Source organism: Cyprinodon tularosa, unplaced genomic scaffold (genome assembly GCF_016077235.1).
Source record: "Cyprinodon tularosa strain WSP-4 unplaced genomic scaffold, ASM1607723v1 ctg1, whole genome shotgun sequence".
NCBI lineage: Eukaryota > Metazoa > Chordata > Actinopteri > Cyprinodontiformes > Cyprinodontidae > Cyprinodon > Cyprinodon tularosa.
The window spans coordinates 1,615,012-1,631,070 of NW_024037781.1; the positions used below are offsets into that span (position 1 = coordinate 1,615,012).

Consider the following 16,059-nt stretch of genomic DNA (forward strand, 5'->3'; position numbering starts at 1 on the left):
TGTGTCAATGTACTTAATTTGTGAAAAAATGTCTGCAATCATTGAAAAACCCTTTTTAGTGTATGTTTCAAGCACAGGTACCATAGCAGGGGCCAATAGAACCCTGTTATATAGGGACATGGGCCCCTGTTGCCCCCCTGTCTAAAACCGCCATTAAACCATCCAGCTCCAAATCTAAAATGAGTAACCCCCATCTAAAACAAACCTTGCAGGCTCACAGAGCTGCAGTTAGAGCCAAAGCCGACCTTTCCTCCAACCAAAGATGATCCAAGATGATTAAGTCGTCGTTTTATTGTAAGTCATTTTTAATGTTAATCTAAATATGTTTAAATAAATCAAAAATTAAATCATATCCTAGGGTAAATAACCAGAGTATACATCCTTTGTCTGCATTTAAAAACACATCTTTAATTTACAATGCAGTAAATAGTAAAATAAACAAATATTTACCTGACATTTATAAGGGTGAAGCCCCATCAATTCACAGTTAAAAATCACTTTCAGTTTAAAATAAACATCTGTTTATTTATACCCCGCGTTATTAAAAATAGCGCATAAACCCAAAACAAATGAAAGTATATAACAGTTTTCGTAGCTGCCTATGGTTTAAAGTCAGCATTTTGAATATACTTAAGTCAAGTCTTTCAGTTTAATATGAAGCAGGTCTAGATCTGATATGTAAAACGTTCACTTGTCTAACAAAATTAAAACGGGACAAAATAGCTCCAAAATGAACAGAGAGAAAGAATTTTCTTTCCCTAGATGATTTCTTCCCACTCGTGATATGAAATGATGAAAACAAGGTCTTCATCTTCATCAAAGCATAGGCAGTATCTTTGATGTGCACAAAGGGGGGCAGAAAGTACAGGTCAGAACAGTTAAGCTGCCAACAAGTTAAGTCTTTCTGACGTGATGAGGCATGTGTGCGTTTCCAATCCTGACCCACATTTTTTTTAATGGTTCTCTTTGCACAAGAATATCTGCTTCAAAGCTTCAAACTGTGTGTGTGTGTGAGTGGAGGAGGGTTATTCTGACTCACTGCTCTAAAGTTTTAATCCCAACATATTTACTATGTAAACCCAAGGAGCAGAGTGTCCATTTATGTCCATGTTCCCCAATTTCTGGGAATAAAAGATGCTCCAGCCGGCATGTGATCAGAGCGGTGAGGATTCACTTGCGGCTGAAGCCTGGGTAAGGAGGAGGCGGGGAGTAGCTGGCTTGCTGAGGCTGAGCTGGGGTGTAGGGTGGCGGTCGTAGCGATGGTGGGTACATCTCATAGTCGTAGGTGTAAGGAGGTGGAGGACCTGCGATAAAGAAAGAAAAACAAACATTAGTACTATATGATTTACACACATACACTATATTGCCAAAAGTATTTGCTCACCCATCCAAATTATTGGAATCAGGTGTTCCAATCACTTCCATGGCCACAGGTGTATAAATTCAAGCACCTAGGCATGCAGACTGTTTTTACAAACATTTGTGAAAGAATGGGTCGCTCTCAGGAGCTCAGTGAATTCCAGCGTGGAACTGTGATAGGATGCCACCTGTGCAACAAATCCAGTCGTGAAATTTCCTCGCTCCTAAATATTCCACAGTCAACTGTCAGCTGTATTATAAGAAAATGGAAGTGTTTGGGAACGACAGCAACTCAGCCACGAAGTGGTAGGCCACGTAAACTGACGGAGCGGGGTCAGCGGATGCTGACGCGCATAGTGCGAAGAGGTCGCCAACTTTCTGCAGAGTCAATCACTACAGACCTCCAAACTTCATGTGGCCTTCAGATTAGCTCAAGAACAGTGCGCAGAGAGCTTCATGGAATGGGTTTCCATGGTCGAGCAGCTGCATCCAAGCCATACATCACCAAGTGCAATGCAAAGCGTCGGATGCGGTGGTGTAAAGCACGCCGCCACTGGACTCTAGAGCAGTGGAGACGCGTTCTCTGGAGTGACGAATCGCGCTTCTCCATCTGGCAATCTGATGGACGGGTCTGGGTTTGGCGGTTGCCAGGAGAACGGTACTTGTCTGACTGCATTGTGCCAAGTGTAAAGTTTGGTGGAGGGGGGATTATGGTGTGGGGTTGTTTTTCAGGAGCTGGGCTTGGCCCCTTAGTTCCAGTGAAAGGAACTCTGAATGCTTCAGCATACCAAGACATTTTGGACAATTCCATGCTCCCAACTTTGTGGGAACAGTTTGGAGCTGGCCCCTTCCTCTTCCAACATGACTGTGCACCAGTGCACAAAGCAAGGTCCATAAAGACATGGATGACAGAGTCTGGTGTGGATGAACTTGACTGGCCTGCACAGAGTCCTGACCTCAACCCGATAGAACACCTTTGGGATGAATTAGAGCGGAGACTGAGAGCCAGGCCTTCTCGTCCAACATCAGTGTGCGACCTCACAAATGCACTTCTGGAAGAATGGTCAAAAATTCCCATAAACACACTCCTAAACCTTGTGGACAGCCTTCCCAGAAGAGTTGAAGCTGTTCTAGCTGCAAAGGGTGGACCGACGTCATATTGAACCCTATGGATTAGGAACGGGATGTCACTTAAGCTCATATGTGAGTCAAGGCAGGTGAGCAAATACTTTTGGCAATATAGTGTATATCTCTGCTATGGTAAAAAACCTGTAAGGCTCAGTGACTAAAAATGCCCCCAATTTCAGTAAAGCAATTGCACCATCTAGTGGTACAATTATGAAATTGCAATTAGAACAAAATGTACCAGCTTTAAAGATATAAAAACTGAGAAATATCCAATACTTATTTTTCCCCCACAACTAGTCCTGCATAATTTTCCACATTTTAAACCATTTTAAGGTTCCCCCTTTGAATACTTTGTTTTCTCCTATGAATTTAGAGTCTTTAGTGCATTTAAATCACTGTACTTATGTTAATATGTGGATCATGGCGATGCCTCGACAGTGACTGGAAACAGCTCTAGACAATTCTATAAAATTTTTAGAAATGTCTTGAGAGCTGTACTGAATAAAATTTCTTTTTGTATATACTATGCGTGTACAAAATGATAATAAAGTTTGTCTAAGTCGAAGTCATGTGGTGCCAAGAATATGGTTTAAAGAAAATTGCATATGGTATGTTCGCATTTTTAAAGGTTGTTTTTCCTCAGTCACCGATTAATTAAGCCTCTTTTAAGGTAGCCTTTTCAGATGCGTCAAAAAGTATACTGGGTCTAAATTAGGGCCGAAATAATCAGATTAATTGATTATTGAAATAATCATAAACTACTTGAGTAATCGATTAATCATTAAAGGAAGTGTAAAGACTCTAAAACATGCCTTTAGCTGACAGAGCGACTTCATAAAAAGTCTTATATAGTGAACCTTTTGCTATCAGACTAATTGATTAATAAAAAGAAAAATATCAACAGATAAATCGATTTGCAAAATAATTATTTGTTGCAGTCCTAGTCTAAATCCAATGCAATAATTTTGACAAAGTTCTTATAATAATGACAAGTATTGTGTTGATTTGAATCAGACAACATCTGGAAGACTAAGATTTAGTAAGATTTTCTAATTATAATTTCTTAAGGAGTTCCCCAAGGCTCATTTCTTGGTCTACTTTTATTTAGTATCTATATCATCTGCCTGGCTGTGTGTTTCCTGCCTTTTGTATGTCTTCCTCTTTTTCTATATCTGTTTCTGTCTCCTTGAACCCCAGTCGGCCTCGATATATGGCCGCTCACACTGATCCTGGTTCTGCTGGAGTTTTTCCCTCTCCACTGTCGCTACAAGCACGCTAGGTGTGAGGGATTGACTTCGAGTCAATGAGTCGATGCAATCAACTGGTTTTCCTTAGATGGAAAACTTTGAATCAATCTGACTGTATGATCTGGTTGAATTTTCTCTGCAAAGCGCCTTGAGATGACGTGTTAATTGGCGATATATAAATAAACTGAATGGAATTGAATTGATATGTTCCCTTTATGTTCCATCTAACATTTTTAACTAGACATTTGCTGATGACACAAAGATTTATATTTCCTTTTTCATTAGCGTATGACCATAATTCAAATCCATAACCGAGTTGATGAGTCTTTAACATAAACGGATGGATGGGCCAGGATTTGGTAGTTTCATGCAGAAGGTTGAGACTAAACACATTTCAGAGATGCTTGTCAGACCCCTCAGGTCATCAGAGATATCCACTCTCATCATTTTGTTTCAATGCTTTGCACCTATGTAATCAATTTCTTAAAGGGATAGTTCGGTATTTTTGACATGAATCTGTATGGCATCCCGTTCACCAGCGGCATGCAATCACACTGACTTACCCCTGGCAGCGTCCTGTGAGCAGAGTTATCGTCCAGTTTTGGTCAAGCCGAAAGTAGTCCTGCAGGTTTTTAGGAACAGCGAAATAAAACTTTTCTCTTCCCAAAACATTATGTGTTCAAAAGAGTGATATTTTCGCATCCCAAAAACATTGTAGTGGAAAAAGTCACACGTCGTTATCAATTGGTGCTATTTTCTCTCTGTTCGTATCAGTGCGCGCCGTCATTCAGACAGCGAGCCCAACAACAGCCATGTCTCCCTCCGCCGCGGAGGGAGACATGGCTGTTGTAAAAATATCACTCTTTTGAACACATAATGTTTTGGGAAGAGAAAAGTTTTATTTCGCTGTTCCTAAAAACCTGCAGGACTACTTTCGGCTTGACCAAAACTGGACGATAACTCTGCTCACAGGACGCTGCCAGGGGTAAGTCAGTGTGATTGCATGCCGCTGGTGAACGGGATGCCATACAGATTCATGTCAAAAATACCGAACTATCCCTTTAAAAAAAGGCCTATTTTAATCATGGAATTAACACTACCACATCTAGTGCAAATATATATTGCCTTCCCGTTCGTACCCGTTTGCACAATGCATAAGTATTGATATTGCATCAGGTTAAGAAGTGTCTTCATGAAATACGATCGGAGCCACAGGGCAGCCTGAAAACAGCTCAGGTGCTGTCGCATGAAGGAGAAACACAGCTGTGAATGAAAGATTGTGAATAAATGATGAGGCAGAGACAGAAAAAATAGAAAGGTCAAGGAGTGTCACAGAACACCAGCTCTGATGCAAGATGATGTCTGATTATTGAAAAGAAATGTATAAATAATAATAAAATACAAATTTTCTGCCTTCAAGCAACAGCAGATTGTAATAAATACTTTAAACTCTAATATTAATCCACCTTTTGTTCAGGCACACTCCCTAAAGGCGAAGGATGGATTACATTTTAGATAACTTCATTCCATCTTATGGCCTCATTTGACAGCTACTAAGGTTAGAAGCAATTATATGTCAATCTTACAACATGGTGTATTCAATTAATTGGGCCATTGCAGTAATTAAAACCAAGCAAATTATATCAAACATTTATAAATGCTAATTTTGATTTTTTTTTAAATTACAGCTAAGCCAAAATCTAGTTTTTCTAAAAATTTTAATCCTGCTCAAGTCCAAAAAACAAAATTTTTATTGCAGAAACAAGGTGGTCTAGGTAATCGTTGCCATGCAATTGGCTAAAGCTAGGCGTTTACAGAGTGCTCCTTCCAAGCATGTTGGTGGAAAGTTGAATGGAAGAAATAAAAATGGGACCAAAAAGAGGAAAAAGCAAAATATAGGGGGTTTAGGTAAATTTGGGAATGCAGATGGGATAGCAAAAAAAAATGTAATTAACAACAAAATTTATATAAATCCAAAGGAAAAAGTTCTTTACTTTTTTACTAATTACTACAAAAAATTTATGTTTTGTGTATTTTGTCTTTGTCTTTTCACCCTGGAAAAATATTAATAATAATAATAACTTTATGGAATCTCCGATCATCATAATATTAAGGAAGTTGTTTGGTTTTCTGTCCTGGAGAGGAAAGCCGTTTAGTAACAAAACAAGTGGATGAAGTACAGAACTAGAGAAAAAAACAACAACTTGCGAATATGCTTGCTAAAGGTACAGTGAAACACAACCTTTTATTGGCTGAAAGGCTACCAAGTAAAAAAATAAGCTATTTCTCTGCTCAGGAAGAGTTGGCCAAAATTCAAGCATTCGGATTTGTAGAAGGATACCAAAAACAGTCGCCCCTTTATTCTCAAGACACTTTATTGATCCAAAAAGAAAATTAAACTTTGAAATAACATGGCCTTTTCCCTCCCAACAAGTTGATTGTTGATAGCTGTAGGCAGGTTAGATCTGCTGCAGAGGTCTGTTTTGCACATAATCTGTAAAAGTCTCTGACTTAGGAAACACTTTGTTGTTTCGAATAGGCTTCTGAAGAGGATGTTCACAGTTGCCTATAATGCTTTTCACTCAATGAATAATGCTTCTTTGTGAATCATTTTGAGAGATTCAAAAAGGGAGTTTTCTAGCCTTCTTTTGATCCCTGTCTGCTTGTATGTTCAGAAAGCATTGCCCAAAATGACCGATTGAAGATATGGCTTTAATTCACTCCTCCTCTCTCTGCTCCTGCTCTGCATCCTTGGCACCTCCTTTTTAACTGGGACTTGCAGAAAGACTTAAAGTTTTATTAGAGAATTTGATATATTTGATATTTGATGAGCTACTCTGGGGTGTAAAAAAAAAAGACAGATTTGTTATGGTTGCTATGGTTATGCATCAGAACAAATGCCCCAAAATGAAAGGAAAAGGGCAAACATTGTTTCAGTAGCACAGCATCCAACATCAGAGATAAATACAATCACAATTTATTTTTATTTGGTAACCTATTTTTCAGTCAAACATTGTGACCCACCTGGATAGCCCTGGGTCACAGTGTTGATGTAGGAGGTGCTGAACACGCCGACCCGTGCACCGCGTCCATTCTTCATGCACATGCACACGCAGAGGAATAAGGCAGCCACTGCTCCCATCAGAAACACAACGCCAAACACGATGCCGGAGATGGCAGTGCCCCTGGAACAAGTACACACACTCCATGAGCCATCCAAACGTGTAAGGCCTTTTCACCAGCACTTGCCCCTCTCTGCCATCACTTTTCCTGTGCTGCCATGGAGATAAAATGCCTCATCTGATCTAACTCAGCTGTGAGGCGTGTGCAAATCAAGCGACAAGAACATGTGCGCTCGCTGCAGAGGAGTCTGTGAACTGGCACTCGGAAAAATAGCTCATTAGCAGGTTTGTAATTACTCAGCCGAGTGGTTTTAATTCAAATGTTTGGCATCGTGATCAAAATGTGGTTCTAAAGGGGACGACTGGAGCATCGCGGGTTGGTCTTCAAGGTAAAGAAAGGTTTCATAGTTTGATCAACCTGCTGAAGCTACTGCGTGACGGCTGCAAGGAGTCAAAAGGTCAGATGCTTTGCAGCGCCTTCTGGGTTGTTTAGTGACAGCTGGTATGTGAGCTAGCCTCCTCTCATTTGAATCATAGGCATAATCTAAAGCTATTGTGCTTTAACTTTTTTCTTTGTGACCCATCACTTTTAAAGAAGGAAAGTTCAAATCAACTCCGCTCCCCATTTGAGGAGTGGCGGCCTAGTGGTTTGGGCATAGAGCTTGGAATACTGAGGTTCTGAGTTCAAGCCCCACTCCCACAGACTGCCACTCTGGGTCCCTGAGCAAGACCCTTAACTCCACACTGCTCCCCTGGCGCCGCACATTGGCATCCCACTGCTCCCCGAGGGGATGGGTTAAATGCAGAGTGCTCATTTTGTTGCTCTGTACTTGTGACAATGTAATGACAATAAAACGCTGAAAAAAAAAAATATTTACATTTTAGGATATCCAGGAGAAGATTAAAGCACTAGTTGTCCCGTTTGCTTTTAGGAGATAATAAATAAAAAAAACTTCCTGGGAACTGAGGCTGCTACTGTAAAGGCTTGAGCAGCAGCTACCTTACTTAAGTTTCTGTCCAGTATGTTAGAAACTCTAAAAATCATTCCAAATCATCAAAAACCTCAAAGAAATGTCAAGGGAATTAAATAAATGAAGAAAAAGTGCATTCAAAAGATTTTAAATAAAGAAAAAATGCTGCTCTAGTAACATTTTGTCTGCGTGTTCACTTACGAGAGGACGTCCCCGACGTAGGCATAGTAGGAGCAGCAGAACGGTGGCGAGCCGTCGCAGCAGTACTCTATACAACCTTCACAGTGGGCCTCACCACCACCTGAAAACACAAGTCCACATCTTTATCAGATGAAAAACATAAGATAATGAAGACAAAACGGTGACGGAGACGAGTACAGCCTGCAATTATCCAGGAAGGACGTCTGAGCAGGAGCCAATTAGTGAACTCCCCTCTACTGCGATGCCTCAACAGGAATCCATTCCGATCGGCTTTGATGTAAACTTGATAAGCTGGGCTGATCCTCACAGTTTGTACCACATCTTAAGTGTGAAATTAAACATAAGCAGTGCTTAAAGAAAAGCTGCCCCCCATTTTGTGGCTTTATACAATGTTTGAGGTATTTCTGGCTTCATCTTATGACTGAGCTCCATCTGAAATTGGGAGCTGGCCAAATATTAACTAAGGGTCCAGTTTCTGCCAAATTGGCTCCGGCAATCAAGATACTGAGCAAAACTCAATTTTTAAGCACATATTCAAGATATCAAGTTTTTATTTAAACTATTTTGAATCATTACGGCTAAAGTGAGCAGACGCAGGACAAGGATTGAGTAAGCCTGGCTGTTAGTCTGGTCTAAATCACAGTGTTAACTGATGTGTATCTGCTTTTGTGAAACTGAGTTGAGGCTTAATTTGGCCATGATATCAGAAAAATTCAGATTTAAACCCTTATCTTTGTTTCCATGAAATGGGCCCCAGATCAGCTAACTCTCACTGGTGAAAAAAACTCTTATTACTGACTTAAGTACAGAGAGTTTTTCAAGTTCCCAAAACTGGTATAAAACCAGCTTTCCCATCAAAACTCAAATTGATAGCCAGGCTTTACTGTTTTAGCCATTTTCTACCCCTAAACAAACCATTTCATACCCACGTATGCCCGTCATTCTGGTTCTATTGGCATTCTGATGACTTACATGGAATAATAATTAAAAAGTGCTCAAATCTTATAAATTATAAATAATTGTGGGTTATTTTAAGCAAAATTTGATTTCACATTTTTAATTCTTAAAGGTAAAGAGGACCATCTTTTGTTTCCTGGTGGATCATCTAAATAAGTGGTCCTCCTAACTGTCAATCATCCTGGTGATGTGTTTACGTAAGGCCATCCTACGCGCTCATCCCTAGTTAGCTATCTTTTTCTGCACATCCGTACTTTCAGGCGTATGTATATCTGTGGTGAGCTACGGTTTCAGACAGTCATTGAAGCTCACCTTTCTCACTGCAGTTCTTTGAAAATGGCCGAGGGTTGTAAGAGAAAAAGTGTCTAGCTACGAAGTGTATGAGAAGAAAAGAAAGGCCTCAGAAGAGGAAGATATATCGCAGAATGCTTTACGCAGAGAGCTCTGCTTGCAAAGCACTATGGGATTTGCTGTCACAGCGGCCTGCTATTATGATAGGCTGTCCCTAACTGACAGCGGCGACAAATAATGATGGCGCAAGCACCGCTCAGTGGAGGAGGAGTTACGTGACCAACAGGGAAGGAAAAGTAGTGATCATCTGTCGGAACGGTAAGTTAACTGAGTTCACTATAAAGTCCCCTATATAGTCCCCTTTCTATACAGTGATTGAAGGACTTGGGTGTTAGAGCTGAGGTTTAGACACAGTAAGCTTGTAAACTTTTAAACGGAGCGTGCATGAGGAGAAATGGAATCCTGCAAATTTGCTCTCTGTACCTTTAAGAAATTTGATTTCGACTCCTGATCAAAACAGCTAAAATTATAGAAAACTCCTTCAAAAAAAAGCAACAGGTTAAAGGAAACATCTGAAAAAACATTTCATTTACATCTTCTTTGCTTGAACACCAGTAGATATGCCAGTTTTACTGACAAAAAAAGATACTGCTAGAAAAAACTAAACCAAAAAAAACAGGAACCCCCCCCAACCTATTACATTTTCAATCAATTACATAAAAAAGACCAAATGTCCAAGCAACAAAAAGCAATATGCAGCATAGTCGATTATGGCTGGTGTGCTGAATGAGGCTGACAGATTTATCTGTGACAGAAATATCTAATGAGGACATCAAAAATGGATCCAGACCACTGCTGGATGCCACACTAACCTTTCCTTTGACATTTTAGAACAAAACAACTCCAGACTGTAAAAAAAGGAAAAAAATAGCTCTTCCTACTTAGCAATAAGTGGAGGAGGAGGACAGAAAATACTGTAGCTCTATTTGTCTGAAAAAAAAAAAAAAAAGTGAATTGAGTTATTTTTCCTGTTATTTTACAGGATTCGGCAGCACCTGCATGGCCAATCTGCAACAAATGCTAAAATTGTTCCTTCCTTAAAGTGACTTTCATCTAAAAAACTACTTTAATCCAGAAGCTTCTTAAAGGGCAGAGTATAAAATCAGCAGAGCAGAACAAAGATAATCAAGATTCAGCTGGATTAATAAGCAGTGAAAAAGATGCCTAGAAGTGGTAGACAGATTGACGGGCATGTTTTGCCACAATCTATAGACATGATTGATGCACCTCTGGTAAGATTTACTCAGCACCCGTCTACATTTGTGACGAATGGCGTTCAACACTCAGCTCTACAGTTTATTTGCAAAGAACACGTTCTGTTAATAAACATAAATCATAATCGCTTTGAGGAATGGTTTAGGATGGGGAAGCAAAAAAAGTAAAAATATAAAAAGACAGTATTAAGTGTGCTCCCCCACCCCCTTACAGTCAGAACTTTTGGAAAGCAATCTTTTGCAGCAATTATAGATGAAGTCACTTTGATTAAGTCTTTAAGAGCATGCCAAATCTTGCCACCAGGATTTTTGCCCATTCCTCTCACAGCAGAACTGATCTGGCTCCTTCACAGTGGATCTCCGAACTTTAAAAAGTCCTGCTTTACAGCTTATTGCGGTCCTATGCACAGCAGTCTCTGCGACGGAACGCTAGCCCCATTGGACTGTATGCTTCCTCTCTGATTTATGCCCTCCTTACCCCGTCTACGTTCTGGTGGGTGGCCCTCACTAGGCAGGTTTGCTGTGGTTCAAGATGCTTTCCATTTTAAGATGGATTTAACGGTTTGGATACGCCTTTACAACACAACCTTGACTTGTAACACTCAACAACTCTGTCCCCCGACTTGTTTGGAGAGTATTTTGCTTAGTAGGGCTGCAGCTTCTGAGGCCTTTCAGCAATCATATGTTTACACTGATGGATCACGCAAGACCGCACACACCTGCACTTCGTTTCACTAATTATGTGACTTTTGAAAGCAATAGAACTTAACATGGGCTTAATAGCAAAGGAGGTGGATAGATCTACATATATATACATAAATACACATATATACACAAACATGTATATATATATATATATATATATATATATATATATATATATATATATATACACACATATATACACACACATACATATATATATATACACATACATTATATATTATATATATTATATACATTCATACATTATATATATGTGTGTGTGTGTGTATATATACACATATATATATACACACACATACACATACATATATACACATACATACATATACACATATATATACACGTGCAAATAAACACATACATGCATACATACATACATACATACATACATACATACATACATACATGAATACATACATACATACATACATACATACATACATGAATACATACATACATACATACATACATACATATACATACACACAGAGACACACATGCATTATATTTTTTTCATTTTATGTCACAAAATCTGCAAAGCAAATCATCTGATAGAGTACAGCATTACTCAATCTCTTCCTACTGACAGACCGTGTGAGAACTTTAACCAGAGATGCTGCCAGGTTCGTAAGTCTGTAGGAGCTGCTGCACAGATCCACAGTTTAGGAAGGAGAAACTTTAAACAGCAGGGCTGCAACTAAAGATCACTTTGCTCATCGATTAATCTGTCGATTATTTTTACAATTAATCAATTATCGGATAGCTTAAGGTTCATGAAGATTTTTTCCACAGAATTTATACCACAAGAAACTAAAACTTTTTCATTTGAGGAGTACTAGATAGGGCATTTTGACAGACAAAAATTTTTTTTAATTCTAAATGCAAAAGGTTTTTTGTGACAATTTCAGTGTAATTACTGCTCTAAGAGAATCACTCTATACTCCAATTAACCATTAATTGATTACTGAATTAGCTGACGATTATTTTAACAATCGATTAATTCAATTAATTGTTCAGCCCTAGTAGACAGCACAACTATTATTCATGGTCCCAGTTTATCTGGCCCTAATAAATCAGTAAGTACTAAATAATTCAGTAAGTACTGTAAAATAGATAAGATTTTAAACAATAATCTAATTTACTGGAATGCAGTTAACAATAACTGTAAAGATTTACTTATTATTTATTTTTGCAGTGGTGGTTCACTGAGACCGTAATTAAAATTAAAATATTAAGAAGGTTTTTTTTTTTTTGTAAATCTTACACAACTGGTGAAGGAAAGTCAGTTTAATTAAGGTTGTGTCTGATTTTTACACTAGTTCTGAACCAGCTTTAAAAGGAACTTAATATTTTTATTGTTATTAATTGTATTTTCAGTAATAAAAAAAAAAGCATGATCAAATTTGAAGTCCATATCACCGATCCCTAATCCAGGGCGGTGGCAGCATTATGCTAAGGGCCGCCTTTCTGATATGAGAAATTAGTAGAACTATTTATATATACAAAAAAATCAAAAATTCAAAGAGTTATGAATATTTTAGTAAAGCTTTCGTGATCCCCTAGGAGTCTCTCACACAATCAGGTTAACTTTATGACCCTCAATAGAGCAGGACTGTGCAGAGCGCGCGTGTGCGCACAGCGCGTGCGCGCGCGCGTCTCTTTGCTCAGGGATCTGCGTTGCCTCAGCGATCACGCTGGAATGATGAGCGCCTCAAGGCAAATATGAACATTTTAAAGCGAGAAGTTCAAATACAGGTGGAAAAACTAAAAGAAACAGAGAGCTGTTTTTTTTCCATCCATAATATTAAACTTTAACGCACTGAAAATAGTCCCTTTTTAAAAGTATTTAAATCAGACTGAGTTTATTCTCATTTCATTTATGCTGGGGGGTGGTGACTCACTCTTTTAATTCAACAGTGCCTCTCTAAACACTTCCCACTGGCAGACTCCTGGGGACCTCTGTCTGGGTGGTCTACTAAGGTCCTGGCTCTTGTCCTTCCACACGCTGGGAGACAATGGAGGCACCATGTCCCCCCCCCCCCCCCCCCCCCTCTCTCTGCCTCCCTGCCTGCTGCCCCCCCTCTCTCCACACCATCAGCTTGTCCTCTGAACCCACCAGAGCTCAAGTTTCCTGCAGTTTTGAAGGTGCCACTCTGTTAAAAATATCAGTTTTCCCCCATCCTGCCAAAACCAGGAGGATGTTTATGAGTCAAAGGCTTAATTAAACACCTAATTAATGAATAAAGTAGCTAAACTACAACAGCATTGATTTTAAAATTAAACTTACCAGTGAATAATCCAAGGAGCAAAGAGTTCCTCAGAAATTTATACCTAAAAGTCTCTGATCTGCATCTCCTCCAGAGGTTTTCCATGATCTCCAGCTGAGCAGTCCTGGTTTCTAACTGACAGTAGTTGAAAGGAAAAACGAGCTTCTCTTAAAGAAGTCAAACATTTGGTATAGTTCATCCAAGCCGTTTTGTCAAACTTTAATTTTCTTCCTCTCTCTGAAAAGCAGAGCTCCTGGTTTGGGTGTTTTTTTCCACGTGTGGAAGCCTCTCCAGTCCCCACACCTCCAGTAAAGCAGGCTGCAGCTGAAGGCTTTTATTCCTCTCCCTCCTCCCACTGAGTTCACACTGTGGAGAGACAGAAGGGAAGTCAGGCTCAACTTTGATAAATGTTTTCAAAATAAAATACAGACTGATTATGAATACATATTCTGTAAAAAACAAAAAACAAAAATGGTTTTCCCTTTTTTTTCAGAGAACAAAATTATTGCAATATTTTTCAAATTTAAACTGTTTAAAAAACTATACTGTTTTATGAAAATATACAATAGAATAGAGAATCCCTTTATTGTGAAACACAAATTTGCATATGAAAAACATAATAGTAATGAGTTAAAAGATAAACATTAAAATACTGTACTGCAAAGTGTTTTAAAGATATAAAAACTGTGCACCAATATACAGCTATGGACATTTTACAGTTATGCATATTTGAAAATAGCAGCAACATCAGAGACGTGCAAAATGACAGAAGCATGGTATTTAACTGTGCAAAATCAGCATGAATGTAACAACTTATTGAAGTTGTTGGGAACAGCTGTGGTTATAAAGTCTTTACAGCTGCTGGGAGGAAGGATCTGTGATAATTCTCCCTGGTGCATTAAGGGTGCGGCCGTCTGTCACTGAAGGAGCTCTCCAGTTCTGCAGTATCTATGCATGGGGTGGGAGACATTATCCAACAAATATGTTAATTTAGTTAGGATGCTTTCTTTTCCACCTCCTGCACTGAGTCCAGAGGGCATCTAATCACAGAGCTGGCCTTCCTACTTACTTCCAAAATATATTTTTTGAATGAAATGAACTTATTTCTGGGTCAAGTTTCAGTAACTACATCCAATCCATTCATAGCAGAATAAAGAGTGAATAAATAATTGTAATAGAAAAGAATAGACTATTTGTGGGCGGGTCCAAGGCTGTCATCATGTCATAAAAAATGTATTTATCATTAATTGTGTAATATATGAATCTATATCAAACAATTTATGGATTATTAAAATGACAATAAAATCTAACCCTTTGAAAATAAATTGTAGAAGTATTTAGAAAAGGGTTTCTTTCTGGTTGAATTAGTCATTACAACACCAGAATTTTCTAATAATTGTATGATTGTTTCATTAAATATTACTTTTAAAATTGCAAATCAAAGGATGTGATGTGTGATGAAACCAATTTATTTTTATTTTTTTGTAACCAAGTTATTTCTTTCAATATAAATTAATTATTAAAACCTCTAAACTTGTGCATATCTTATAAAATAGAAGTTATCGCGGTGGACTGTCATGATTGAAAATTACAGCAGGAAGTATGCTAAATTATCTCAAAAAGCAGCACTGATCTTTAAATTCAACAGAAAATGAGAAACCCATGATCAATCTGTAAAAGGGTAATGAAAGCATTTTTGAATCACACTAAAAACCGTTCACACACAGCTTGAGAAAACATCGAATAGCAGTGGCCTACCAAAATGACTCCAAGAGCTTATCAGGAATCATCCAGGAAGTCATAAAATAACTCTGAACAGTAGTTCTCAAACCTGCTCCTCCTTCATGTTTCACGTGCCTAAAAAGCTAGATGATCACTAAAACCTTTGGAGAAATATATAATGGAAGGATCAAGTCAAAGGTGATAATAAAAAGGTGCATCATTTTGCATTTACAGGAGGAACCAGGTAATTGTTTAAAGGCAATTTTGCTTTCATTCTAAAAATTGATAATAAAAAAAAAAGAAAATAAAAAAACAAATAAATCTTTGTATTCTTATGTAATGTAAGTATTCAGAAATTGTTTATTAAAATTCCTTTATATTTATTTTATGATGCTATAATAAAAATCTAAATTTCAACAGACTGGTTTATTTATTTATTTATTTTTTTTACATACATCTATGTTTGTCTGTTTATTTTATAGGGTTTGCTTTTGTGCCAGAGTTTGTTTTTTTCACCTACTCTATGCATGGCTGGTGCTTTTGTTTTGAAGGGACTAATTTTGTCCATATGTTTCCCTGGTAACGCCTCATCCCTGATGCATTACAAGTTAACCCAGTGTGTTTCTAGGACTGTTGAAGACTGCGTGCCTGGATGTGTTGTCAGAATCAGACCCAAGGACACACTTTACAAAACACCTGCACGATTCTGTAGAAAAACAACAATCAGACTGTGTTTTTAGATAGATTTTACTCTAAAGGTTCATGTACCCATTCTAAAGTGTTTTCCAGTTGTA

General features: G+C 38.3%; 1 protein-coding gene across 1 annotated transcript; it reads right to left on the reverse strand.

Moving 5' to 3' along the window:
• Positions 1-1,001: 1,001 nt before the first annotated feature.
• cyyr1 (cysteine/tyrosine-rich 1) lies at positions 1,002-13,648 on the reverse strand. The gene is made up of 4 exons (XM_038301961.1): positions 13,564-13,648; positions 8,029-8,128; positions 6,759-6,919; positions 1,002-1,304 (listed from the first exon to the last, which is right to left on the reverse strand). Exons 1-4 carry the CDS (start codon positions 13,646-13,648, stop codon positions 1,171-1,173), a joined length of 480 nt encoding a protein of 159 aa, XP_038157889.1. The 3' UTR covers positions 1,002-1,170.
• Between the last annotated feature and the right edge of the window lie 2,411 nt (positions 13,649-16,059).

What these genes read in the sequence shown, in the direction of transcription:
- cyyr1 (XM_038301961.1), bottom strand. Translation starts at nt 13,648, where the DNA reads ATGGAAAACCTCTGGAGGAGATGCAGATCAGAGACTTTTAGGTATAAA. An exon ending in TACGTCGGGGACGTCCTCTC is followed by an intron (nt 6,920 to 8,028) that starts GTAAGTGAACAC and finishes TACTTGTTCCAG; the next exon opens with GGGCACTGCCATCTCCGGCA. An exon ending in TGTGACCCAGGGCTATCCAG is followed by an intron (nt 1,305 to 6,758) that starts GTGGGTCACAAT and finishes TCTTTATCGCAG; the next exon opens with GTCCTCCACCTCCTTACACC.